Source organism: Monodelphis domestica, chromosome 7, assembly GCF_027887165.1.
Source record: "Monodelphis domestica isolate mMonDom1 chromosome 7, mMonDom1.pri, whole genome shotgun sequence".
Classification (NCBI taxonomy): Eukaryota; Metazoa; Chordata; class Mammalia; order Didelphimorphia; family Didelphidae; genus Monodelphis; species Monodelphis domestica.
The window spans coordinates 265,117,485-265,145,123 of NC_077233.1; the positions used below are offsets into that span (position 1 = coordinate 265,117,485).

The 27,639-nt window shown below is 39.4% G+C and overlaps 1 protein-coding gene across 1 annotated transcript; it reads left to right on the forward strand.

The window, feature by feature from the left end:
• Positions 1 to 21,519: 21,519 nt before the first annotated feature.
• LOC100016395 (RING finger protein 112-like) lies at positions 21,520 to 27,072 on the forward strand. The gene is made up of 3 exons (XM_007497968.3): positions 21,520 to 21,571; positions 21,780 to 21,854; positions 23,001 to 27,072. The coding sequence occupies exons 2-3, from the start codon at positions 21,780 to 21,782 to the stop codon at positions 23,454 to 23,456; spliced, it is 531 nt and encodes a 176-aa protein (XP_007498030.2). The 5' UTR covers positions 21,520 to 21,571; the 3' UTR covers positions 23,457 to 27,072.
• Positions 27,073 to 27,639: the final 567 nt, after the last annotated feature.

A 27,639-nucleotide genomic window follows, 5' to 3' on the forward strand; every position in this document is an offset into this window, starting at 1 on the left:
TAATAATTTCATCAAGGAAAATGACAATGGCGAAACATCCTTTCAAACCTTTTGGGATGCAGCCAAAGCGGTAATCAGAGGCAAATTCATATCCCTGAAAGCTCATATTAACAAACAAGGGAGAGCAGAGATCAATCAATTGGAAATGCAACTGAAAAAACTCGAAAGCGATCAAATTAAAAACCCCCAGCAGAAAACCAAATTAGAAATCCTAAAAATTAAGGGAGAAATTAATAAAATCGAAAGTGATAGAACTATTGATTTAATAAATAAGACAAGAAGCTGGTACTTTGAAAAAACAAACAAAATAGACAAAGTACTGGTCAATCTAATTAAAAAAAGGAAGGAAGAAAAGCAAATTCACAGCATTAAAGATGAAAAGGGGGACAGCACCTCCAATGAGGAGGAAATTAAGGCAATCATTAGAAATTACTTTGCCCAATTATATGGCAATAAATACACCAATTTAGGAGAAATGGATGAATATATACAAAAATACAAACTGCCTAGACTAACAGAAGAGGAAATAGAATTCTTAAATAATCCCATATCAGAAATTGAAATCCATCAAGCCATCAAAGAACTTCCTAAGAAAAAATCCCCAGGGCCTGATGGATTCACCTGTGAATTCTATCAAACATTCAGAGAACAATTAACCCCAATACTATACAAACTATTTGACATAATAAGCAAAGAGGGAGTTCTACCAAACTCCTTTTACGACACAAACATGGTACTGATTCCAAAACCAGGCAGGTCAAAAACAGAGAAAGAAAACTATAGACCAATCTCCCTAATGAATATAGATGCAAAAATTTTAAATAGGATACTAGCAAAAAGACTCCAGCAAGTGATCAGAAGGATCATTCACCATGATCAAGTGGGATTCATACCAGGGATGCAGGGCTGGTTCAACATTAGGAAAACCATCCACATAATTGACCACATCAACAAGCAAACTAGCAAGAACCACATGATTATCTCAATAGATGCAGAAAAAGCCTTTGATAAAATACAACACCCATTCCTATTAAAAACACTAGAAAGCATAGGAATAGAAGGGTCATTCCTAAAAATAATAAACAGTATATATCTAAAACCAACAGCTAATATCATCTGCAATGGGGATAAACTAGATGCATTCCCAATAAGATCAGGAGTGAAACAAGGATGCCCATTATCACCTCTACTATTTGACATTGTACTAGAAACACTAGCAGTAGCAATTAGAGAAGATAAAGAAATTGAAGGTATCAGAATAGGCAAGGAGGAGACCAAGTTATCACTCTTTGCGGATGACATGATGGTCTACTTAAAGAATCCTAGAGATTCAACCAAAAAGCTAATTGAAATAATCAACAACTTTAGCAAAGTTGCAGGATACAAAATAAACCCACATAAATCATCAGCTTTTCTATATATCTCCAACACAGCTCAGCAGCAAGAACTAGAAAGAGAAATCCCATTCAAAATCACCTTAGACAAAATAAAATACCTAGGAATCTATCTCCCAAGACAAACACAGGAACTATATGAACACAACTACAAAACACTCGCCACACAACTAAAACTAGACTTGAACAATTGGAAAAACATTAACTGCTCATGGATAGGACGAGCCAATATAATAAAAATGACCATCCTACCCAAACTTATTTATCTATTTAGTGCCATACCCATTGAACTACCAAAATACTTCTTCACTGATTTAGAAAAAACCATAACAAAGTTCATTTGGAAGAACAAAAGATCAAGGATATCCAGGGAATTAATGAAAAAAAACACATATGATGGAGGCCTTGCAGTCCCTGACCTAAAACTATATTACAAAGCAGCAGTCATCAAAACAATTTGGTACTGGCTAAGAAACAGAAAGGAAGATCAGTGGAATAGACTGGGGGAAAACGACCTCAGCAAGACAGTATACGATAAACCCAAAGATCCCAGCTTTTGGGACAAAAATCCACTATTCGATAAAAACTGCTGGGAAAATTGGAAGACAGTGTGGGAGAGACTAGGAATAGATCAACACCTCACACCCTACACCAAGATAAATTCAAAATGGGTGAGTGACTTAAACATAAAGAAGGAAACCATAAGTAAATTGGGTAAACACAGAATAGTATACATGTCAGACCTTTGGGAGGGGAAAGGCTTTAAAACCAAGCAAGACATAGAAAGAATCACAAAATGTAAAATAAATAATTTTGACTACATCAAACTAAAAAGCTTTTGTACAAACAAAACCAATATAACTAAAATCAGAAGGGAAACAACAAATTGGGAAAAAATCTTCATAGAAACCTCTGACAAAGGTTTAATTACTCATGTTTATAATGAGCTAAATCAATTGTACAAAAAATCAAGCCATTCTCCAATTGATAAATGGGCAAGGGAAATGGATAGGCAGTTCTCAGATAAAGAAATCAAAACTATTAACAAGCACATGAAGAAGTGTTCTACATCTCTTATAATCAGAGAGATGCAAATCAAAACAACTCTGAGGTATCACCTCACACCTAGCAGATTGGCTAACATAACAGCAAAGGAAAGTAATGAATGCTGGAGGGGATGTGGCAAAGTAGGGACATTAATTCATTGCTGGTGGAGTTGTGAACTGATCCAACCATTTTGGAGGGCAATTTGGAACTATGCCCAAAGGGCGACAAAAGAATATCTACCCTTTGACCCAGCCATAGCACTGCTGGGTCTGTACCCCAAAGAGATAATGGACACAAAGACTTGTACAAAAATATTCATAGCTGCGCTCTTTGTGGTGGCCCAAAACTGGAAAACGAGGGGATGCCCATCAATTGGGGAATGGCTGAACAAACTGTGGTATATGTTGGTGATGGAATACTATTGTGCTAAAAGGAATAATAAAGTGGAGAAGTTCCATGGAGACTGGAACAACCTCCAGGAAGTGATGCAGAGCGAGAGGAGCAGAACCAGGAGAACATTGTACACAGAGACTAATACACTGTGGTATAATCGAACGTAATGGACTTCTCCATTAGGGGCGGTGTAATGTCCCTGAACAACTTTCAGGGATCCAGGAGAAAAAAAACACCATTCATAAGCAAAGGATAAACTATGGGAGTGGAAACACCGAGAAAAAGCAACTGCCTGAATACAGAGGTTGAGGGGACATGACAGAGGATAGACTCTAAATGAACACTCTAATGCAAATACTATCAACAAAGCAATGGGTTCAAATCAAGAAAACATCTAATGCCCAGTGGACTTACGCGTCGGCTATGGGGGGTGGGGGGGAGGAAAAGAAAATGATCTATGTCTTTAACGAATAATGCTTGGAAATGATCAAATAAAATATATTTAAAAAAAAAACACTAGAAAGCATAGGAACAGAAGGGTCATTCCTAAAAATAATAAACAGTATATATCTAAAACCATCAGCTAATATCATCTGCAATGGGGATAAACTTGACACATTCCCAATAAGGTCAGGAGTGAAACAAGGATGCCCATTATCACCTCTACTATTTGATATTGTACTAGAAACACTAGCAGTAGCAGAGAAGAAAAAGAAATTGAAGGCATCCAAATAGGCAAGGAGGAGACCAAGTTATCACTCTTTGCAGATGACATGATGGTCTACTTAAAGAATCCTAGAGATTCAACCAAAAAGCTAATTGAAATAATCAACAACTTTAGCAAAGTTGCAGGACACAAAATAAACCCACATAAATCATCAGCTTTTCTATATATCTCCAACACAGCTCAGCAGCAAGAACTAGAAAGAGAAATCCCATTCAAAATCACCTTAGACAAAATAAAATACCTAGGAATCTACCTCCCGAGACAAACACAGGAATTATATGAACACAACTACAAAACACTCTCCACACAACTAAAACTAGACTTGAGCAATTGGAAAAGCATTAACTGCTCATGGATAGGATGAGCCAATATAATAAAAATGACCATCCTACCCAAACTTATTTATCTATTTAGTGCCATACCCATTGAACTACCAAAATACTTCTTCACTGATTTAGAAAAAACCATAACAAAGTTCATTTGGAAGAACAAAAGATCAAGGATATCCAGGGAAATAATGAAAAAAAAAACACATATGATGGGGGCCTTGCAGTCCCTGACCTTAAACTATATTACAAAGCAGCAGTCATCAAAACAATTTGGTACTGGCTAAGAAACAGAAAGGAAGATCAGTGGAATAGACTGGGGGAAAGCGACCTCAGCAAGACAGTATACGATAAACCCAAAGACCCCAGCTTTTGGGACAAAAATCCACTATTTGATAAAAACTGTTGGGAATATTGGAAGACAGTGTGGGAGAGACTAGGAATAGATCAACACCTCACACCCTACACCAAGATAAATTCAAAATGGGTGAGTGACTTAAACATAAAGAAGGAAACCATAAGTAAATTGGGTAAACACAGAATAGTATACATGTCAGACCTTTGGGAGGGGAAAGGCTTTAAAACCAAGCAAGACATAGAAAGAATCACAAAATGTAAAATAAATAATTTTGACTACATCAAATTAAAAAGCTTTTGCACAAACAAAACCAATGTAACTAAAATCAGAAGGGAAACAACAAACTGGGAAAAAATCTTCATAGAAATCTCTGACAAAGGTTTAATTACTCAAATTTATAAAGAGCTAAATCAATTGTACAAAAAATCAAGCCATTCTCCAATTGATAAATGGGCAAGGGACGTGGATAGGCAGTTCTCAGATAAAGAAATCAAAACTATTAATAAGCACATGAAAAAGTGCTCTACATCTCTTATAATCAGAGAGATGCAAATCAAAACAACTCTGAGGTATCACTTCACACCTAGCAGATTGGCTAACATCACAGCAAAGGAAAGTAATGAATGCTGGAGGGTGTGTGGCAAAGTAGGGACACTAATTCATTGCTGGTGAAGTTGTGAACTGATCCAACCATTCTGGAGGGCAATTTGGAACTATGCCCAAAGGGTGACAAAAGAATATCTACCCTTTGACCCAGCCATAGCACTGCTGGGTCTGTACCCCAAAGAGATAATGGACACAAAGACTTGTACAAAAATATTCATGGCTGCGCTCTTTGTAGTGGCCAAAAACTGGAAAACGAGGGGATGCCCATCAACTGGGGAATGGCTGAACAAACTGTGGTATATGTTGGTGATGGAATACTATTGTGCTAAAAGGAATAATAAAGTGGAGGAGTTCCATGGGGACTGGAACAACCTCCAGGAAGTGATGCAGAGCGAGAGGAGCAGAACCAGGAGAACATTGTACACAGAGACTAATACACTGTGGTATAATCGAACGTAATGGACTTCTCCATTAGTGGCGGTGTAATGTCCCTGAACAATCTGCAGGGATCTAGGAGAAAAAAACACAATTCATAAGCAAAGGATAAACTATGGGAGTGGAAACACCGATGAAAAGCAACTGCCTGAATACAGTGGTTGAGGGGACATGACAGAGGATAGACTCTAAATGAACACTCTAAAGCAAATATTATCAACATAGCAATGGGTTCAAATCAAGAGTAAACATGTAATGCCCAGTGGATTTACACGTCGGCTATGGGGGGTGGGGGGGAGGAAAAGAAAATGATCTATGTCTTTAATGAATAATGCTTGGAAATGATCAAATAAAATATAAAAAAAATAAAATGGAAGCTGAGCTCAGTTTACTGAGGGTAGAGTGGCACTGTGCCAAGCTTTAGGCTTTTTAATGCTACTATTTTCAGAGCTATTTCTGGTGTTTCTGCAAGTTTTCAATGCTTCCAAGATAGTGTTATCCTAGGAGAGGTGTACTCTCCTGCTATGTACTCTGGGTCTTTGTTCCCTTTCAGGCCCATATACTAATAATCCTCTTGGTTCTGAAACTGTGACTAGGTCTCCTGCTTTCCTGCAGCCACAAATGCTAGCATTCCTCTCTACCCTTGACCCCCTGCTCTCTTGTGACCCATCACAAGTGCTTTTCTCCATCCTGGAACTGTGGCCCAGAAATGCTTATGGGCAATAGAGTTGCCAATCAGTTCTAGCTAAACTCAGTGCCAGCAGAAAGTCCCCTGTGATCTCTTCCTAACAAGTTGCCTGACCTTCTTGTCTCTGTTCTGAGAGCTCCAAAGCTGCTGCTGCCACAGCTACATCTGCTGGGAGCCATCAGGCCACAACACCTTGACAGAGTCATGTGTGGTAGCTGAGGAGGCCACAGAGTGGCCCTTGGCAAGATGTGATTGCCCACTCAGTCCCCCCTTTGCATGACCTCTCTTATCAATGTACTTACCTATGGAATTGGCATGATTATTATTCCCCCTACTCTCAAAAGGAATGATGCAAGAGCCAAATACCTGTACCCTAATTCCCCAAAACATCACCAAAAGATCAGACCCCTAAACCCAATCCCAAAAGACTATCATGGGTTAACTTTTACTGAGGTACATAATTCTTAGCAAAACCACAGCTACAAGCCAAGTCCAAAACTTTCCCACTCACAGAAACCTATTCTCATGAAGCCAGCACACAAATCAATCATAGAGGCCCATACAATAAGTACAAGTACATCAAGCTTCAATATGCCTCAGTGACTCAATTACACAATCTGTAACTCAGAAACTCCCTAGTAAAAACCTTGAAAAATGATCAGTCTCAATTTGAATTGTGTTCCCAGTACCCCTCAACCTCTCAATGATATGATTGTTGAGTTGTCTTTTAAGAATTGTTGATTAATTATTCCATTTTATTAAAAGCAATAAATAAATTTCCTTGATTGTTGGTAAGCTAAAAACTTCTCACAGGGTAATGAGAAAATTAAGCCACCTGTGACAAAATCATTTATCTTGTATGCAACCTTTTATTCTGTCTGTAGTCACAATACAAGAATATAGAATGTTAATCAAGTGATTTGTTAAAAGTTAATGTATTACTTTTCCAATTATCTCTCTTTGGACATGTGTGTTAGGTAATGTATCTGTGTGCCAAGAAAATGGGTATAAAAATAAAAACCAGGCATGGGGATGGCAGAACAGCTATCAGATGCAATACAGTCCCATGGCAGTAATGATTAAGCTGTCTTCCATTTGTTATTTTTTTGACTGATCGTTCGCCCCCTGTCAGGAAACCCTGGAGTTGCTAGTGAGGCTGGACTTCGCCCATGGCATGCATCCATGGTCTATGCTTGTTGCTCCTGTCCAACTGTAAACCAGAGCCCATCTCAATGTTACTAACCTCTCCTGTGGACCTCCTAACTTGTGTGAAGGCTGGAAAAATGTCTCCCTCTGACTTTTTGTTGATTCTTGTTAATATTTTAATCCTCTGAAGATTGTACCTTCATTTCTAATTATTTGTTGAATAATAAAAAGCAAGTCAGAGAAAGAAAAGACACTGCCATATGTGGCCCACTGTTTCCTTTTACATACCTCCTCCCCTAGCTAACCTGAGCTCATATTCCCCTCGCTGGCTTGTGTTACTGTCCTGTCCTCAGACCTCAAACTTACCCCCTAATATCACTTTTCTGGGTCTCTTGGACTTGACCTCAGTCCTGGTCAGAGGCCATTCTTCTGTATGCTAGGAGTTACGTGAGACACGAAGCAAGTGTCTTCAGGGGTGCTAGGGAGCCACAAGGGTTCTGGCATCCTCCCAGTGTATGCAAGTGTCCCCCTTATACAGATAAGTCTCAGACCATGTTCTTGATACAATCACAAGATGGGGCTGTTGGAATCTCAAAAGAACAGGCATTCAAACTCATTAATTCTCATACTCTGCTGCTCTAAGATTTTATTTGAATCATTATTTTATTTTCAATATAATTTTATTTTGTAAAAATATTTTTCCATGGTTACATGATTAATATTCTTTCCTTCCCCCTCCCGGAGCTTACAAGCCATTCCACTGTATTATCCACTGTGTTATACATGTATTATCATTGAGTCTTTATTTTAAAGTCATTTGGAATATTGGTAGAGTTCAACTGAGTCCCAGCCTGTATATCATCTCTATATCTGTTTTTTAGACCACTTAAGGAAAGCTCAACACTTCACTTGAACTTTTGGGGTATCCTATACAGGTTGCTACATTAAAATATTAACTTTCTTTTCTTTAATTTTACTTAATTAGAGGATTTAGAATAATTTTCCATGGTTACAAGACTCATGTTCCTTCCCTCCCCTCCCCCCAACCCCCTGCCATATCTGATGCTCAATTCCACTGGGTTTAACATGTGCCATAGATCAAGACCCATTTCCTTATAATCAGTATTTGCACTAGGGTGATCTTTTAGAGTCTACTTTCCCAGTCATAGACCCACCAATACATGTGATCAGGCAGTTGTTTCTCTTCTGTGTTTCTTTTCCCACAGTTCTTCCTCTGGATGTGGAGAGCGTTCTTTCTCATATGTCCCTCCAAATAATTCTGGATCATTGCATTGCTGCTAGTAGAGAAGTCCATTACATTCGATTATGCCACAGTGTATCAGTATCTATACAATGTTCTCCTGGTTTTGCTCCTCTCGCTCTGTATCAATTCCTGGAGGTTGTTCCAATCCCCATGGAATTCCTCCACTTTATTATTCCTTTGAGCACAATAGTATTCCATCACCAACAGATACCACAATTTGTTCAGCCATTCCCCAATTGATGGGCATCCCCTCATTTTCCAATTTTTGGCTACCACAAAGAGTGCAGCTATGAATATTCTTGCACAAATCTTTTTCCTTATTATCTCTTTGGGGTACAAACCCAGCAGTGCTATGGCTGGATCAAAGGGCAGACAGTCTTTTATCGCCCTTTGGGCATAGTTCCAAATTGCCCTCCAGAATGGTTGGATCAATTCACAACTCCACCAGCAATGCATTAATGTGACAATTTTGCCACATCCCCTCCAGCATTCATTACTTTCCTTTGCTATCATGTTAGCCAATCTGCTATGTGTGATGTGATACCTCAGAGTTGTTTGGATTTGCATCTCTCCGATTATAAAAGATTTAGAACAGTTTTTAATGTGCTTATTAATAGTTTTTATTTCTTTATTTGATAATTGCCTATTCATGTCCCTTGCCTATTTATCAACTGGGGAATGGCTTGATTTTTTGTATAATTGATTTAGTTCCTTATAAATTTGAGTGATTAGACCTTTGTCAGAGGTTTTTGTTATAAAGATTGTTTCCCAATTTGTTACTTTCCTTCTAATTTTGGTTACATTGGTTTTGTTCGTACAAAAACTTTTTAATTTAATGTAATCAAAATTATTTATTTTACATTTTGTGACTTTTTCTGAGTCTTGCTTGGTTTTAAAATCTTTCCTTTCCCAAAGGTCTGACATGTATACTATTCTGTGTTCGCCTAATTTATTTATAGTTTCCTTCTTTATATTCAAATCATTCACCCATTCTGAGTTTATCTTGGTGTAGGGTGTGAGATGTTGATCTAAACCTAATCTCTCCCATACTGTTTTTCAATTTTCCCAGCAGTTTTTGTCAAATAGTGGATTTTTGTACCCAAAGCTAGGATCTTTGGGCTTATCATAGACTGTCTTGCTGAGGTCACTTATCCCAGGTCTATTCCACTGATCCTGCCTTCTGTCTCTTAGCCAATACCATATGGTTTTGATGACTACTGCTTTATAATACAGTTTAAGATCTGGTACTGCTAGGCCACCTTCCTTCGCATTTTTTTTCATTATTCCCCTTGATATTCTTAATCTTTTTTTCTTCCAAATAAACTATGTTATTGTTTTTTCTAATTCTGTAAAAAAAGTTTTTTGGTAGTTCAATGGGTATGACACCAAATAAGAAAATTAGTTTGGGTAGGATTGTCATTTTATTATGTTAGCTTGTCCTACCCATGAGCAGTTAATGTTTTTCCAATTGCTCAGATCTAGTTTTAATTGTGTGGAGAGTGTTTTGTAGTTGTGTTCATATTGTTCCTCAGTTTCTCTTGGCAGATAAATTCCTAAGTATTTTATGCTGTCTATGGTGATTTTAAAGGGAATTTCTCTTTCTAACTCTTGCTGCTGGGATGAGTTGGAAGTATATAGAAATTCTGATGATTTATATGGGTTTATAAAATATTAACGTTCTGGAAGTGAAGAATGTGTTTGCTAGCCTATGTAGTGCTTGAAGCAGAACCTTGTACCAGCATGATGCATGCAAAAATATATCTTGCACAAGTGGAATTTGATCATGCTATCACTAATATTAAGAACAAATTATAATAATTGAAAGGAGGAAGAACTATTTCAGGATATTGTGAGCCAATAAAATATTTATTGTATATCCACTTTAAAAAAGTAAAGCACAAGCAAGCACAAAAATAGCCTATTTCCTCCTGTCTCTTCCAGAGGGGAAGCAGAGAGGAGATCTCTTCCCTTGAGCCCTTCTCACTCCCTACTCCAGAAAATGGAGTTTTTCTACTTGAAAGATGAACAATTCATTCAGTAGGGCACACTTGATCTCACAGCAAGTAGAAACAGATACTCTTCAATTTGGACCTGAGCTGTTAAGAAGAGTAGACACAAGGAACTCAGTGGAGTGTCTAGTCCACTGCAGAGGAGTGAGGAGGTGGGGTAATAGGAGAGAGAAAAGATGCTGGGGCCCTTGAGTGAAAGAAAATGTGTGTGCTTTTCAAAATAAACACTTAGATCACTTTATTGCAAATATGAATAATATGGAAATTGGTTTTGAACAATGATACATGTATAACCCAGTGGAATTGCTTGTCAACTCCAGGAGGAGGAAAGGAAGAGGAATGGAAAAATCATGAAGCATGTAACCATGGAAAAATATTCTTTAAAAACTGATTTTTTAAAAGAGGATGCATAAAAAATAAAATAAAATAAACTCTTAGACCTATACCCACTCCCAATGTCCCCCAGGTGAAAGCTCTGGTTAATACCCAATTAGCTTAATTGGGAAAAGGATGGCTAGCCTGTTTTAAATATTAAAAAACAAAACCTTCTGTTGACTATTTATCTAAAGATTCTTGACAAGCCTGAGTGTGGAGATAATTTTAGGGTTGTGACTTAAAATCTAAATTAATGGGTCAACAGGGGAAAATCCCAAATAAAATACCCAAGTCAGTCTGGAGATTTATGGTAATTTTAATTAATATAGAGGGAAGGATTTAAGGAGTAAAAGGGAAGAAGGTATAGGATTTCTCCCACCTGGCCTTTGTCAGGGGAGTTCAAGATCTCCGCCACTAGGTCTCTGAAGAAGATTGGAGACTTCTAAGAGGATAAAGTTGGAAAGTAAAGGGGAAAGACTCAGCCAGAAACTCACCACTGAACCGGACAATAGTTGTAGCCCCTCCAAGATGCCAAAAGGCCCAGCATGCTGCCACCAGCCAACTCTCCGCTGCCAAAAGTACTGGAGAGAGCAAGTGATACAAAATATATAGACCTTCTACTCTTGTGTCCCCTTCTCTAAATTTTCACGTCTACCAATCATATCAGAGGCTTTTTTTCCAGGACTGCCCTTTCTTTAGTTCTCATCTTCTCATCTCTCATCATCTCATCTTCTCATCTTTTTGAGTTACTTAATACTTCCTTGTTAAGTTCAACATTTGTTAGTTACTTAATCTTTTTGTGATTGATTTACCCTTTATAGTTACTTAACACCTTTTTGTATTAAGATCTTAAAAGAGACTTAGCTTAAAGGTCTAGCTTCACTATAAGGTAAGAACTAAGTACCTTCACAATGTAGAACTTTGCCCAAAGGGCAATAAAAGACTGTCTGCCCTTTGATCCAGCCATAGCATTGCTGGGTGTGTACTCCAAAGAGATAATAAGGAAAAAGACTTGTACAAGAATATTCATAGCTGCACTCTTTGTGGTGGCCAAAAATTGGAAAATGAGGGGATGCCCTTCAATTGGGGAATGGCTGAACAAATTGTGGTATATGTTGCTGATGGAACACTATTGTGCTAAAAGGAATAATAAAGTGGAGGAATTCCATGTGAACTGGAACAACCTCCAGGAAGTGATACAGAGTGAAAGGAGCAGAACCAGGAAAACATTATACACAGAGACTGATACACTGTGGTACAATTGAAGGTAATGGACTTCACCATTAGGGACAATGCAATGTCCCTGAACAATCTGCAGGGATCTAAAAAACACTATGCACAAGCAGAGGATAAACTGTGAGAGTAAAAACACCGAGGAAAAGCAACTGCTTGACTACAGGGGTGGAGGGGATATGACTAAGGAGAGACTCTAAATGAACACTCTAATGCAAATACCAACAGCACAGAAATGGGTTCGAGTCAAGAACACATGTGATACCCAGTGAAATCATGCATCAGCTGTGGGAGAGGGGGAGGGGGGAGGAAAAGAAAATGATTTTTGTTTCCAATGAATAATGTTTGGAAATGACCAAATAAAATAATGTTTGTTAAAAAAAAAAAGAACTAAGTACCTTCATTGTTCAATCAGGAGATTACAATTTCATATTCTCCATAAAGTAAGATCTAAGTAGGGTGGAGTAATCTAAATTTCACATGGGAAAGAGACTAATTGGGGTTGGAATGCCCCTGATTCAAGGGTGATGAACAATTCAGTTGCTCCCTTTATCTTTTAAAAATGTTCAAATAATACTTCTTCTGTACCCTGAAGTGGGTTAGAGCACACATGTTTTAGACTGTAAGACAAGGCCCAAATGGGTGGGAGTCAGGGGGCCTGATAGGTGTGGGAGGAGTGTGTGTGAGTGGAGTCTTGCATTAGGAATCTGTATATATTGCCTGCTTATGCCTAGTCAATTTGTACTTCAGTAGTCTATTGTTGAGGTGCCCCTTCCATGAAAGGAATAAACATCTGCTTTTTTAAAATTCCTCTAACTTCTGATTCCAGATGAGTAATTTAAATGAGGTGGGTGTTCATCATTTTTATCCCACTTACCCTGAAATTTTGGAGGTGTCTTCCTTTTCTTTGTACCTCTCAGCTAGTGATGTCCATGATCGTGCCCACTCTTCCCTTTAGTGCTATGGGCATCAATGCACAATTTGGGAAAGAGGGGGCCCCAGGTTTATGGGGGGATAGTTTGTTACAACACTTCATGTTATGCCATATCACTAATACCTTTATTTTAAGCCGATGGTGTCCTCTGGCAGACTGCTTATAGTAAATACATGCATGGGCACCCTGGGCTATAGTTTTAGTTGTGTGGCTCCACAGAGTACTTTGAACCTGGGGTAGTCATCCCCTGGGGAGTCCACCCACAACCCGGACCTAGAGGGGAAACTACATCTATTTGTTTTGATTTTTAACCCTAGACCCAGCTAATAATTGTCAGCTCTTTGGAGGCTGGGTCTAGGGTTATTTTTTCTTTCCATCTCCCCATAGTTCTTTGCAAAGAACCTTGAATAGGACAGGCATTTGGATATGGAGTCAGAAGAAACCTGGGCTGGGAATCTATCTCCTTATGACCTCTATAACTATAGTCAAGGCTCTTCTTCTTTCTGAGTCCATTTGCTTATCTATAAAATGGGAATACCATCACCAATAGTATTACAGATGACCATGAGAATCAAATGAGAAAATGTATGTTAAATGCTTTGCAAATGTTAGCAATTCTTTTCTTACTGAAAATCACATGTTTTACTGGAAAAGCTTGTGCAATAAAACAATAAGTGAAGTCATGTGTTGTGTTTCCCCTGACTCCCTTTCCACTTTCTCTTCCACTTTCTCTTTTCTTTTCCAAGTCTCCTCAGCTCCATTCCTGAACTCAGGGGCTGCCTTCACACTCTATTTCCTGGATTCTGAGCTGGTTACTACTCTTTCTGGTTCCTGGGCAGACTCCTCTTCCAAAACATCCTACAGTGGTTTCATTTTCCTTCTTGGGCAGAGGCTGGTTGAAGACTGAAGAGGAAACCTGTGCCCATCCCTTTCCCAGTGCAGGTACAGTTTTTATTAAGGCAGGAAAGTATATTCATGCAGTCTCTGATTTCCTCTCTCCCTGCATCATCCCCACCCTCAAACCTTTCCCCCATCTAGTCACTTCCAAGAACAGAACTTGTTTACCCCATTTATTCCAGACAGACCAGACTTGAGTTTAATGGAAGAGGACTAGGTCTGGGGTGGTGGAGATACTGGGGATGGAATTGGGGTAAGAGCAATGGAATGTTGGGAGGATAATAGAATGGGATGGAAAAGAGGGCTAAATTGAGAAACTTAGTTGTCTCCTTTCCCAGTGCATGTACACCTTTAAGGCAGGAAAGTATATTCCCATAATCTCTGGCTTTCTCTTTTCTCCTAGGACCCCTCTGTCTTCTCTGGCCTCCTCCCCACTCTTAAGCTCCCTCATCTGGTCACTTCTGAGAACAGAGCCTGTTTTACCAGGTTTATTTTGTGTTTGGTTGACCAGACAGGTAAGTTGTTGTTCTTGTTCAGTACTTTTGGATTCTTTGTAACCCCATTTGGGGTTTTCTTGGCAAAGATCCTTGAGTGGTTTGGTATTTATTTTTCAGGATCATTGTACAGATGAGAAAACTGAGGCAAACAGAGTGAACTAACTTGCCCAGGGTTACATAGCTAGCAAGTTTTGAGGTCTGATTTGAACTCAGATCTCCCAGACGCCACAGTCAGTGCTTTGTACCACCTAGCCACCAAAATCTTGAGCTCAAAGGGAGAGGAATGGATCTTTTGGGAGGATAGTGGGATTGGAACAGTCGAATGGGAGGGGAATTGATCTGGAAGGAAGATAATAGTATAGAACCATGATGGCAAACCTATGGTGCATGTGCCCCCAAAGGGCAGGCAGAGCCCTCCCTATGGGCATGCCTGCAGTTGCCCAGCAGAATTCCTTACTAGAAACTCAGAAGGACTGGGGCAGGGCTCTTCTCCTTCCCCTCTCTATGCACCTGAGGACATTCTTCACTCCTCCCCCGCCTCTGCCCAGCAGCCAATGGGAGTGCTTCCTTCCTCCCCTGTCTGGGGTAATGCTGGGGGCAGGGGACACAAGCACAGCATTCCATCTCTTAAAGGTTTTCCATCACTATAAAGAAGAACTCTGGTACTAAAGTGAAAAGTATAGGAAGGCTAGGAGGCCTGGGGTTGAACAGATATACCATTATCTAGAAAGGTATAGAGAGGTAGCTAAATGACTCAGTAGATAGAGAGCCAGGCCTGGATATGGGAGGACCTGGGGTCTGTGAGATTTAAAATGGTTGAGGTTTTAAACTGTAGTGATTAAAATAGTGGAAGATATAAATTGTGATAGATATAAGAGAGGGTGAGTAAATCTGACTGCAGAAATATGTTTCACTACAGTGTCTTGGGTTTAAAATCAAATATAAGGTGGTCGCCAGGGAAATATTCCCAATTATTCAAATACCCAAGTCAATTGGGTTTTATAGAGATTTTAATTAACAATACAATGAGTAATCAAAGAAAGAGAGAGGGAGAGTAAGAAAGGAATAAGTATGAAGGGCCTCAAGCCAATATGGCCTAGACCTGAGTCTTAAAAGAGAAATCAGTCAGTTTTTTAACACTCACCACAAGGTCTGACCAAACAAAGATTTCAGTGACACCAGGCCAGCGTCCTTCCTCAAAGAGTCTTCCAGTCAGAGATTGTTTCAAAGGGCCTCTCTCTCAAGAGCCTCCAGAGCTCCTACCCCAGAGGGACAGAGCCCCTCAGAGGAGCTCCTCAAGGAGCTCTCCTTCAGAATGAGAGTCAGAACGAGAATCAGAAATCGAGATCTCTTTTGCTCTTCTCTGAGCTCTTATTTTTAAGGGCAAAATTTCCTCTGTCACCTCCCCTAAGTCCTTACATCTACCAATCACTGTAGATGTTTCTAAAGGACCACCCATTCTTAGTCCACACCTAAGAAGGTGAGGATTTTTGAGTAATTCACACCAGGAAAGCTCTGAGTAAGTTTTCCAGTTCTTTGTTCCTTTGTAAATTCACAAGTTGCTTGACCTTTATAGGTACTTAGCTTAAGAAAAGTATGGGTTTAAGTACTTTTCATTGTTCAGGAAAGAGTTTACAACTTTATCTTCCCCTAGGGCAGACCCAAGTAGGTAAAGTAGAATTCTCACATTCCTGCTTTAAGTAGAGTTCACTGCCCAAATGGGGAATGGTCTTAATCCAATCTTATAAAGTAGGGTCTGGGAAATTTTAAGGTTTACAGGTCAAATCTAATCTCAGATACTTCCTAGTTGTATGATCCTGGGCAAGTCACTTAAATTCAATTACCTAGCCCTTACTGCTCCTCTGTTTTGGAACTGAAACTTAGTATTGATTCTAAGACAGAAGGTGAGGAGTTTTTTTTTTTTTAAGGGTAAAAAGAGAGGGACAGAGAAAGAAAGAAAGAAAGAAAGAAAGAAAGAAAGAAAGAAAGAAAGAAAGAAAGAAAGAAAGAAAGAAAGAAAGAAAGAAAGAAAGAAAGAAAGAAAGAAAGAAAGAAAGAAAGAAAGAAAGAAAGAAAGAAAGAAAGAAAGAAAGAAAGAAAGAAAGAAAGAAAGAAAGAAAGAAAGAAAGAAAGAAAGAAAGAAAGAAAGAAAGGAAGAAAGGAAGAAAGAAAGGAAGAAAGAAAGGAAGGAAGGAAGGAAGGAAGGAAGGAAGGAAGGAAGGAAGGAAGGAAGGAAGGAAGGAAGGAAGGAAGGAAGGAAGGAAGGAAGGAAGGAAGGGAGGAAGGGAGGAAGGAAGGAAGAGAGGGAGGGGGAGAAGGGGTGAAGGGGAGATAAGGAGGGAGTTGTGGGATGCCAAGGTCCAGCACTAACTATTCTGTCTTGTGACTGTCTCTTTTTTATTTCATCTTCTCAAGGAATAAAAATCCTTCTCGATGGAAAACAGAAATGACGGTTTGTAAGTAGAAGTAATGGTTAATATTCAATCATGAGCCCAGTTTGAAGGAGATTTGGGTTGTTCAGCCTGAAGAAGTCATGACTTAGGGGAAACATGATAGTTGTCTTCTAATATCTGAAAGGATATTAGATAGGGAAGAAAGAATCTTTTTCTTTGTGGCCTCTTACAGAAGGCAAAATCACTACCAGTCAGTGAAATTTATAGTAAGGCTGAGATTTCAATTCTATGTAAAAAGGAATTTTGTAAAAATGAGTGTTATCCAACAAGAGAATCGTTTTCTTTGACCTATAGGGAATATTTTGTCTCTGGAAATATTCAAATAGAAGATAGTGCTATAAGAAGGTATTCCTGCATTAGGTGACGAGTCAGGCTGGAAGACCTACGATATTCCTTTTATTTCTAAGATTCTATAATAAGCAAATTAATCTGGGATCAAGAAGAATAGGAATTCCTCCTCCACTTTAGCAATCTTTCCTTGCCACAGCGATCCACAAGGAAATAGATTTATGAAGAGGGAAAAAAAAGAGAAATTATATATCAAAATATCTACTTGCATTTGTTCCCTCTTACTAACCCTAACCCTAACCCTTTCTCTCCCTCTTTTTAAATCCTTTCCTTCTCTCTTGGAATTAATACTATGTATTGGTTCTAAGGCAGAAGAGCCATAAGGACTAGGCAATGAGGGTTAAGTTCCTGCCCAGGGTGGTGAGCCAGGAAGTATCTGAGGTTAGATTTGAACGTCCCATCTCTAGACCTGGCTCTCGATCTACCACCTAGCTGCCCCCTACCCTTCTCTCTTAAATCCTAGCCATGATCCCAGCTCCCCCATTATCTCCTACAGCTCTTCCCACATCTAGACCTCTTTCTGTACCTTTAGATCCAGCTTCCTTCTGAGAAACCCCTCACTGAGAACTTTAACTGGCACATTGGACTTCTTGAAGTCTGAACTCATCTGCTCCATCTGTTTGGAGTTGTTCCGGGATCCTGTCTCCATTGAATGTGGCCACAACTTCTGTGCTCAGTGCATCACCTGTCATTGGGACTCAGGTGCCCCAGGTTCCCGGCCAGTTCGCTGCCCCGAGTGCCGTAGACGTTGTGACAGGAGTAAGCTAGTTCCAGACACGCGACTCCGGGGTTTGTTGGAGAATATGAACTCCCTTCAACAGAGGGCAAACTCAGACCAGGTCAGAGATGCTCTACCATCTTACGAGTTTCTGGGTCTCATGAGCAGAGTGTTTCCCATAAAGCAAGCACTCAATCAATTACTTTTTGCCCAATTCAGGACAGGGTTGTGAATTCTGGGTTCTTTCTAGACAGGTTAGGATGACAGAAGGGGAACTCTTTCCTTATATGGTCAAGACCAAGAAGACTAGGAAGTTTACAGAATTTTCCTTCTTCTCCTCAGACCCCCTGTGATGTTTCCAATGTGGAAGCAAAACCTCTGCAGTTGATTCAAGTTAACTCCGCCAAGGATTTCACCCTCGATCAAGATGTTCTGTCTCAGTGTCTGAATCACCCTCAAGCCAGAAATACTCAAGTCTGTGTCATCTCTGTCGCGGGGGAGCAGAGAACAGGAAAGTCTTTTCTTCTCAACTATCTAATCCAAAGATTGCAGGGTCTGGTAAGATCTGGGACTGGGGTTCTGTGGCCTAGAAAGTGAAGGAGAGGACAGGACAGGACCATGGGAAGAAGGGAAATGAGTGGAGGCAGAAAGTCTCTGAAAGAAGCTCAAGGTTAAGAGACCCAGACGTGGTTTTTGAAAAGAGAGCAAAATGGGTTCTAAAGGAGAAATGTTATACAAATGATATTTGAACCCTGGGGAGAAATGATTTATTAATCACTTTCTCTTCTAGAAGTCCAAGGATCCCCAATGGATGAAAGGAGGAAGAGCTCCTCAGGGGTTCCAGTGTAAACCAGGAGCCCAAAGCATCACCAAGGGCCTGTGGATATGGAGCCAGCCATTTATTCTGAAGGAGAAGGGGAAAGAGGTAAAAGGACAGAACTGGGGAGTTGGAAAGTGGGAGGCAAAAGTCAGAATAAGGTAAAGGGTGGATGATGGAAAAGAAGATGGAAGGTGGATATATGGGATGGGGGAAAATAAGAGAGAGAAGAGAGGAGAGAAACAGAGGGAAGAGAGGCAGGTGATGGTTAGAAGAATCCTGAGGGAAGAAGGGCAGAAAGATGAGAGGGCCACAGGCAAGCTTTGACCTCATGCCCTGGCTCTCCCCTCTATCCTCTAGGTGGCTGTATTTCTTGTGGACACAGAAGGGACCATAAGTCTAGAAACGGACAAGGAAATGAATGCCAAGCTCATTGCTCTCAGCATGCTGCTCAGCTCCTTTCAGGTGAAAGCCTAGGACCCAGGCATTTTGTTCCCTAGCCTGTGGGTTCTTCTCTCTCAGACAGCTCCCCTTCTAGCTGATTTCTGGCCTAGTAGGATTTCTAGGCCAGATTTGAATTATAACTCAGGCACTGAGCCAAAGAGGAATGGTGAAAATATTTTCATTATCTTGATTTTTAAAAAATTACAAAAGATGTCGTAATGGGATAGGATTGTTATCTATATTGTTGTAATTGGGAATAAATGGTTAGAAAAATCCACACGGTCATACAATTTAAAGTGGATATGATTTGTATGTTTTAATCATGATATCATTGATGTCTATGTTGTATAAAGAAAAAAAATAATGAAAATTCTAGATCAGAGAGATTGAATTTGGACCAGCCACTGTGTGCTTAGTGAAAAAGATGGCTCGATTCTCCCTAGCTTCTATGTTTGTACTTAATATCTTCTGGCTCTAAAGAGTCCCTGAGGCAATATTTTAAAAGTAGCCCCTAACTTTAATAGACAAGATTTGATTTTCCTTTTCTCTCATAAGATGTAATAATCCCTTTCTGAGAATGTGTCTGTTCTAACAACTAGAGTTCCTGCTTTCTGAAACTCTCCTGCCTTTGGCTTCCCTGCCTACTTCCCTGTCTTCCTTGTTCCCCAGATTCTCAATGTCTCTCGGATGCTGAAGGAAACAGATTTGGATCATCTAGAGGTGAGGATATATATAACTTCCAGCAGGAGAAGGGGAAGAGAAGAAATGAATGGTATGAGCTAAAGAACTAAGCAAGGTTTCAGAGTGTGGCTATGAGAACCAGTAGATTTTCTTGGGGTTTGGGGGGAGACAGACAGACAGACAGACAGACAGACAGAGACAGAGAGACAGAGACAGAGAGACAGAGAGACAGAGACAGAGAGAGCCAGAGACAGAGCCAGAGAGAGCCAGAGCCAGAGACAGAGAGAGGGAGAAGAGAGAGTTAGTTAGAGTTTAAGGATACCTTGGTTCTGTGACAAAAAGAGCCTTAACTTGTATCTGCTTACTAGATGTTCCTGCACATTGCTGAAGAGATAGGAAAATATTTTGAGATGGAACCAATACAGGTGAGGCACAATTTGCCCAGTTCATTTATCCTGAGACTTCAACGTCCTTTAGAATCCACTTGTCAAACTGTCTTGCCTTTTCTTCTCTCCCAGCATCTGGATCTGTTAGTCCGGGACTGGTTTTATCCACCTACGTTTGGAGAGGAAGCAGGCGAAACACACATGAATGATGTGATGCAGGCAAGTGGGACCATTTGCCAATTGATTCAATGACTGATTCATTCAAGAAGCACTCGTTAAATGCCTACTGTTGAGCAGGGCCTGTACCCTAGGGAAGGTTGAATCTAAAGCAAAAAAGTTGCCCTTAAAGAACCTACATTTTCATGACGGTAGTGGTGGAGATGGCAGGTACACATATAAGTATAAACAAAATCTTTGGTGGGGGTATACTAGCAACTGGGTTGAATGAGAAAGGTGTCCTTTAGGAGGAGTCATTTGAGATGGCTGTAAGGAGGGAGAGACACAGCAAATTCAAGGCTAGGTCCTAGAGGATATAAAGAGCAGTAAATATAATGAACCTGGAAAGGTAGACTGTGAGGGGTTGTAAATACCAAACAAGTTTGTATTTAATTCTAGAGTCAAAAGAAAGCCATCGAGATTAATGTATAGAGCCAGTGCTTTACGGCTATCAATTTGGCAGCTGTTTGGAGGGTGACAGGAAAGAAGGACATCCAGTCTTGGTTCAGGGAGGAAAGAAAATTAGTAGTGGAACATTCAAAATGGGAGAGGGCCCTAGGAATGTTGGTTGGAGAAAGAAGCCACCACCTGAAGCCTGGCTGAAACCATCTTGAGGTCTTGCTTTTTCTACAGAAAATCTCTGACAAATATCCCAGGATTCAGAAGGCGTTTAGGAGTAAACAAACCCGCTGCTACCTCTTGCCATTTCCTGGGATAAAAGTGGCATGCAGTGGCAATGCAAATCCAGAAGGTAACTTCCTCTTTATCCAGAAGTCCCTGTAACTTCTTCCCAAAGTGTAATTGATCTCTCCTCACCACCATTCTGATTCCCTTCTAAACACCAGCCACCTTATTCCTGACTCCTCCAGTTTCCCAGGATCACACATCTTCTCTTTCTTAGACATGGATCCAGATTTCTGTGAGCATCTACAAGCCTACATCACAGACGTTTGCAGTTCAGCGGTCCAGAATGTGACAAGATGGTCAACTGGGAATTTCCTCACTGGTAGAGAATTAGCTGAGAAGATCTTGGTATGTGCAACTTCCCCAACTTCAATGAATCTTATACCCACCTGTCCCTTCTCCTGTAACTCCTAATTATCCCTTTGAATTGATCTGCAGAAACTCTCTGATGTGGTAAAGAAGAAAGAATTTGGATTCTCTTCCTCGCTTGATTCGGTAGAGTCTTGGCTCTTAGTTCTGGGAAGGGTTTTAATTCTAGAAAGAGAAACCGATCTAAGGAGTCAGTATCTGTCTTCAAGAGAACATGGGGTTGGAGTAGGTTTAAGTAGAAAGTAAAGGTGGGTGAGGGACTTGGAACAGAATTCCAAAATGGAGACAGTAAGTGAAGGGCAACATGCATGAGGGCCTTCTTTTCATTGAACAGATGACTACTGAGCTCTACAACATGAGGATGATTAAAGATGCTAGAAAAGAGTTTGAGGACTTCATAAAGGAACAGGTGAGCCTTCAGAGTTTTAATTGTCCTTCTCCCATATGAGCTTCTCCGAAGAATGACTCCAGATACAAGATACTCTGAGGGTCAACATCTACTCACAACTCATAGATTCCCATTGATATTTCTACTTTTTCCCTAGGCATCCAGAGGATAGAGTTAGTTCAAAGCAAAATATTCCTTCCATGAATGTAGGGTATTTTATCATACAAATATACAGGCCACCTGAGTGATTAGGCACAGCTATTATTTTTACACATGAATTCACCAGGGGATATCAGGGATCTTAAAGCGTCAAAGGCAGTTAGTTGCCCCTCTGTATTCTAAAGTGATCACTGATGTACCCTGGAGAATCTACTGGGTTTACTAGACCAGAATTCCTCTCTATGGGTGCTCCTCCACCAGATTTCCTGTCTCCCTCAGTAACCACAATCTCCTCAGAGCCAGCTTAGCCACTTCAAATTAAGTCTGCTAGTGAAGAGTGGTTAAAACTTCTGTCTGATAAGGACTGGCTGATAGCTCTTTAGTCATGCTTGTTGACCAGCTACCACCCCCAGACAAAATCTAAGAAGACTGTTCAAGCTAAGATTTTGAAAGGCAGGTCTTTATTTTTGGACCCTATGACTGACCGAGCATCCAAAGCTTTCTAGTCTAGATAATTATCTAGGGTCTGGACAATTTAACACACTTCCAATATTATCTCTGGCTTAGCTACAAATGGATCTGAGTCAGAAGCAAAGGCAACCAAAGGAAATAAAATCAGTGGCCTCCACTCAACCATCCTGAATTCTGTCCACAATGGTAATGGCCAAACATGGCTTCTACCTTTCACTGGAGGCATGGCTTTTTCTCTAGTGCCAGTCTCTGTCACAGTATAGAATATGATGATGAAATTGGTAAGTTGGGCGCCAGCACGAGGGCATACCTTTGTAAAAAAGAAGTAAGATAGAAAGAATAAAAGGCAACATTAAAACTTTTTCTCTTAGAGAAAAAAAAACCATAATGGAGTTCATCTAGTAGGGAAAGGGAACTGAGATGAAGAATACCTGAATTCTCAAAATAAAAGGAATCTGAATAGCAAAGACTTGGGCTCAGGGAGAGAATGCTGAGGTGCTCAGCCAGCAGCCACAGCTTCTTCTTCCATACTTTCAGGATTCTTCCACAAAGAACATGTTTGGTGCTCTAAAGATTCTTCCTAAAAACATGCGGAAACGCCTCTCACAAAAGAAGGATTTTGTCTTGGATAATCTCAGAATGACTTTGAAGGGCCCAGGGAAGACACAACTTATGAACAGCTTTGAGGAAGAGATTCAGAAAAAAGCTGAGGACTTCCAGGATTCCTATAAAATGCGTTTCTTTGGTCAGGCTTCTGCCCTGGGTGGAGTTGTGGGAGCTAGTATCCTGGGGTTTGGTATAGTGGGAGTTGGTGTGGCAACCGCTGTTTTTACTACTGAGGCTACAGCTTTGGCCACAGGGGCCACAGTGGGTGCCACAGCTTTTGGGGGTGGTGTGGGAGCTGGCATTGGGGCTGCTGTGGGTAGAGCCAAAGGTGAGGAAACAGTTCCTGAAGAGGAATGGGAAGAGCCCCTTCTCAGGGATGATGAATGAATCCTAGAGACCAGGTAGAAGGAAAAGGGGGGGGGGGCTACATGTAAAAATGGAGATTTGAACCCCAGACTTAAATCCCCAGAAGTCCTTGGCAGTTTCCAGAATTCCCTATAACCTCACCTGAGTGCAAGATCACAAATTATTATTTAAAGGGGATGTACTGCCTACTGGCTCTCTCTGCTTCCACTTCTAAGCACACGAGTCTCTCAAGATGTAGTAAGTGAAATTGAATGGGCTATTCAGCCCTACTAGATATGTGCTTTTCTTATTTTATATTTTCTTATTTCCTTGATTTCTAATAATCTTTAATAAACCTCTAAAAATATAATACTTTTAGTAGAGAAACTAATTTAATTTTCATAGTTTGGCTGACCACATTGGTTGTGACAAAATAACCTCAATCTTCTTAACTCTCCTAAATCTTTTCTCTACTGTGACTAAGTTCAGCTTTTAATAGCTACTGCCTAGATTTTTTTTTAAGCCACATTTCTCCAAGGTTTTTTAGCAAGCCTCTTGACTCATCTCACTCCTGCCTGCCTGCTTCCCGACTCCCCGCTCCCAGCTCCCAACTCCTGCCTGCTCACTTGGTCCCAGACCCACCCGGCTACTGCCTTCAATCCAGACCCATATTGTTCTCCCAGTCCCGAAATGCCCAGCCCACCAACTCTGGCCTCCAAGCAGATCGATTATTGCCCCAGGCCCAGGACTCACTTTCACCAGCTGGTAAAAACAGGGGTGTTTTTTCTTTAGGCTACAATTAGCCTCCACATGGACTGGGGGCAGGACATCACAGTGAGGGAGAAAGAAGGAAAGAATGAAGAGACTTTTCCAAACAGGAACTTATAAGCATGGCTACTTTAAAAGGATATCTTTTTGACTGCCCTGATACTTTTATTTATATCACCTGAGATTCAGGAGAAAAATTCAGCTCCCTACAATTCTTTGGCCAAATTTGGGATTCCAAAAACCCACCCTCACTATGGGAAAGCAGCTCAGTGGCTGAGTGGATTGAGAGCCTAAAATCTGGCCTCAGACACTTCCTGGTAGTGTGGCCCTGGGCAGGTCATTTAACCCCCATTGCCTACCCCTTACCAATCTTCTGCCTTCTGAAAATAGGCATCTAAATGGATAATTAAAAAAAAAAACACCAAGGAACTTAAAGAGACGGGAGGTTATATTTTTAAGGCTTTTCAGACTCCAATGTTTTATAAAAATCCCTGTATTCTATTGCATTTTGCTGATTGTTTTGTTTAAGATTTAACTTTGTGATTTTAAGTTCATATATTAATGCATTCAATACTATTCTGTTATACTGAATCATTTTAATGTACTGGGTTTTAAATACTGTTAAATTATGTTGCTTTCCCCCTATAACTACACTGAACAAACATTGTTGAATAAACCCATATAAAAATAGATTTTCTATTTTTGACTTTGTTAATTGTCACATAGAGGATAGATGGACTCCATCAGAAAATTGCTACATTTGTATAACAACTGTTGGGAAATTTAATGAGCTAAGTATCTCAAATTGATTTTAAGGGTTCTTTAGACATGATTTTTAGAAAAAACTTTTTTAACAATCTCTGGTCATTTTGCCTGCCCCTAACAGGAGGTAAGGTCCATTTTAGTAGCTGAAGTGAAATACAATTATAATCCCCAACTCCCACATTTAGAAAAATGTGAACAGAAGCTGGGAAGTTAATCCCAATGTACCCCTGAGTGGCTCCCCAAGAAGAGGAGCATTTATAACTCTTCAGCTCACTTCACTTCCACCAGAATGATATCTAGAATTGTTGATGATGTTCTGAACCCAAAATAAGTTTCACTTTGTTTAAAAATGCATTTGACAAGGTTGAAAGATTTGCTAAGTTTGTAAAATTGTGACAAATATCCATCAGTTCATAGGCTTTTAAAAATTCCACACAGCAACTTAATTTAAATATGATCGTTGGTTTGTTTGTTATTGTAATTAACTGGACTATTGAGAATTTTGGGGATATTTATACCTACATACTTGTACTACTGTTCTCTATTAAAAAAAAGCTGTTACCTTGTAAAATTCATTTGCTTATACTCACAGTGGATCATGGCCAGATATGAAGAGAAAATGGATCTCTTTTTTTGTGAGAAAGCCTTATATTCTATATTTTCTTAGCTGACACAGTGTATCAATGATTATAAGCTACATTTTTGAATTTTAAAATTTTTATTATTATATTTTTCTTGCATGTGCAATATACTATTTCAGTTTTTTATTTTTTCTCTCCTTTTTATATTTGAAGCACAAGTCACCAATATTAAGATTTTCTTTAACTTTTTTTAATTTTGCAGTATTATAAGTTTAAAATACATTTGCTATAATGTCAATGCATGCCCAAAAGCTTGAGATTGTAAAAATGATGCCACTAATTGTTTAAAAAAATTTATGGGACTTTGCTTAATGATTCTGTCTGATTCCAGGACTAGATATACAAAAAGAGCCATTTCAAAGGGGCAAAGAAGCAAAGCTAAACATTAATTGTGCCAAAAGAGGCCACAGGTCAACAAATAAAACAATCCAGTAAGGATTGATGCACTTCTAAGCCAATACAAAGGACTTGAACCTAGTGTGAAGACTCAAGGTTGCAACACTTAACAAACATTAAGACGTAGGCCTTCCTTGTATCCACACTCTTCGTGAAAATACTTACAGATGAGTATCCCAAACTTGGCTCCTAACCTGGTTCCTATAATCTAGTCCCTTTTCCGTCTTTCATAGTGTGGCAAACTTTCTGTAGTCTTGGCTACTGACTGGGTAAATGCTTACTTGCTTATATCATTTTAATTGGGCTCTGATTCAAGACCTGATATAGATTTATTTTTCCTTTACTTGGAATTTTTACACATTAGACTTTGATAGTCTATATTTTCATCCAGAAATTATCTTTTTTTATTTGAATTTTTCTGATGTATTTTTAATTTCTCTTGCCAATTGATTCATATATCTCATAACTCAGCCATGCATCCCTAAATGATCCCTGTTTTTTTCAATCACTTCCCTGAATCCAGAAACTGAACTCTTTGGAGAAGACATCATGAAGATGCCTCTAGACCACAAGCTGCATGAGAAGATCAAGAATGAACTTTGGGTGTGGTTGATTGAACATTTATTTGTATGTTTACTTTCATGCCAAAGGGGACTGCCCCCTAACTGGCTTTTTGTCAATGCGCCTAGCAATTATTGGTTTTGTTCTTTTTTCCTCTTCCTCAAATTATTGTAATCTTTAAGTTGATTATGTTTTCATGATCCTTTTGGGGAAACTTTTCCCAATAGGATCAAATGGAGAAATGTAAAAATGGAGATTTGGACTCCAGACTTAAATCCCCAGAAGTCCTTGGCAGTTTCCAGAATTCCCTAAAACCTCACCTGAGTGAAGATCACAAATTATTATTTAAAGGGGATGTACTGCCTACTGGCTCTCTCTGCTTCCACTTCTAAGCACACGAGTCTCTCAAGATGTAGTAAGTGAAATTGAATGGGCTATTCAGCCCTCCTAGACATATGCTTTTCTTATTTTATATTTTCTTATTTCCTTGATTTCTAATCATCTTTAATAAACCTCTAAAAATATAATACTTTTAGTAGAGAAACTAATTTAATTTTTACATACACCAAGAAAACTCAGAATGGGTAAATTACTTGAATATAAAGAAGGACACTATAAGTAAATTAGGTGAACACAGAATAGTATACCTGTTAGATCTTTGGGAAAGGAAAGATTTTAAGACCAAGCAAGAATTAGAAAAAATTACAAAATATAAAATAAATAATTTTGATTACATTAAATTTAAGAGGTTTTGCACAAACAAAAACAATGCAAACAAAATTAGAAGGGAAGCAACAAATTGAGAAAAAAATCTTTATAACAAAACCTCTGACAAAGGTCTAACCACTCGAATTTATAAGGAGCTAAATCAATTGTACAAAAAATCAAGCCATTCCCCAATTAATAAATGGACAAGGGACATAAATTGACAATTTTCAGATAAAGAAATCAAAACCTTTAATATGCACATGAAAAGTGTTCTAAATCTCTTATAATCATAGAAATGCAAATCAAAACAACTCTGAGGTATCACCTCACATCTAGCAGATTGGCTAACATGACAGATAGCAAAGGAAAGTAATAAATGTTGGAGG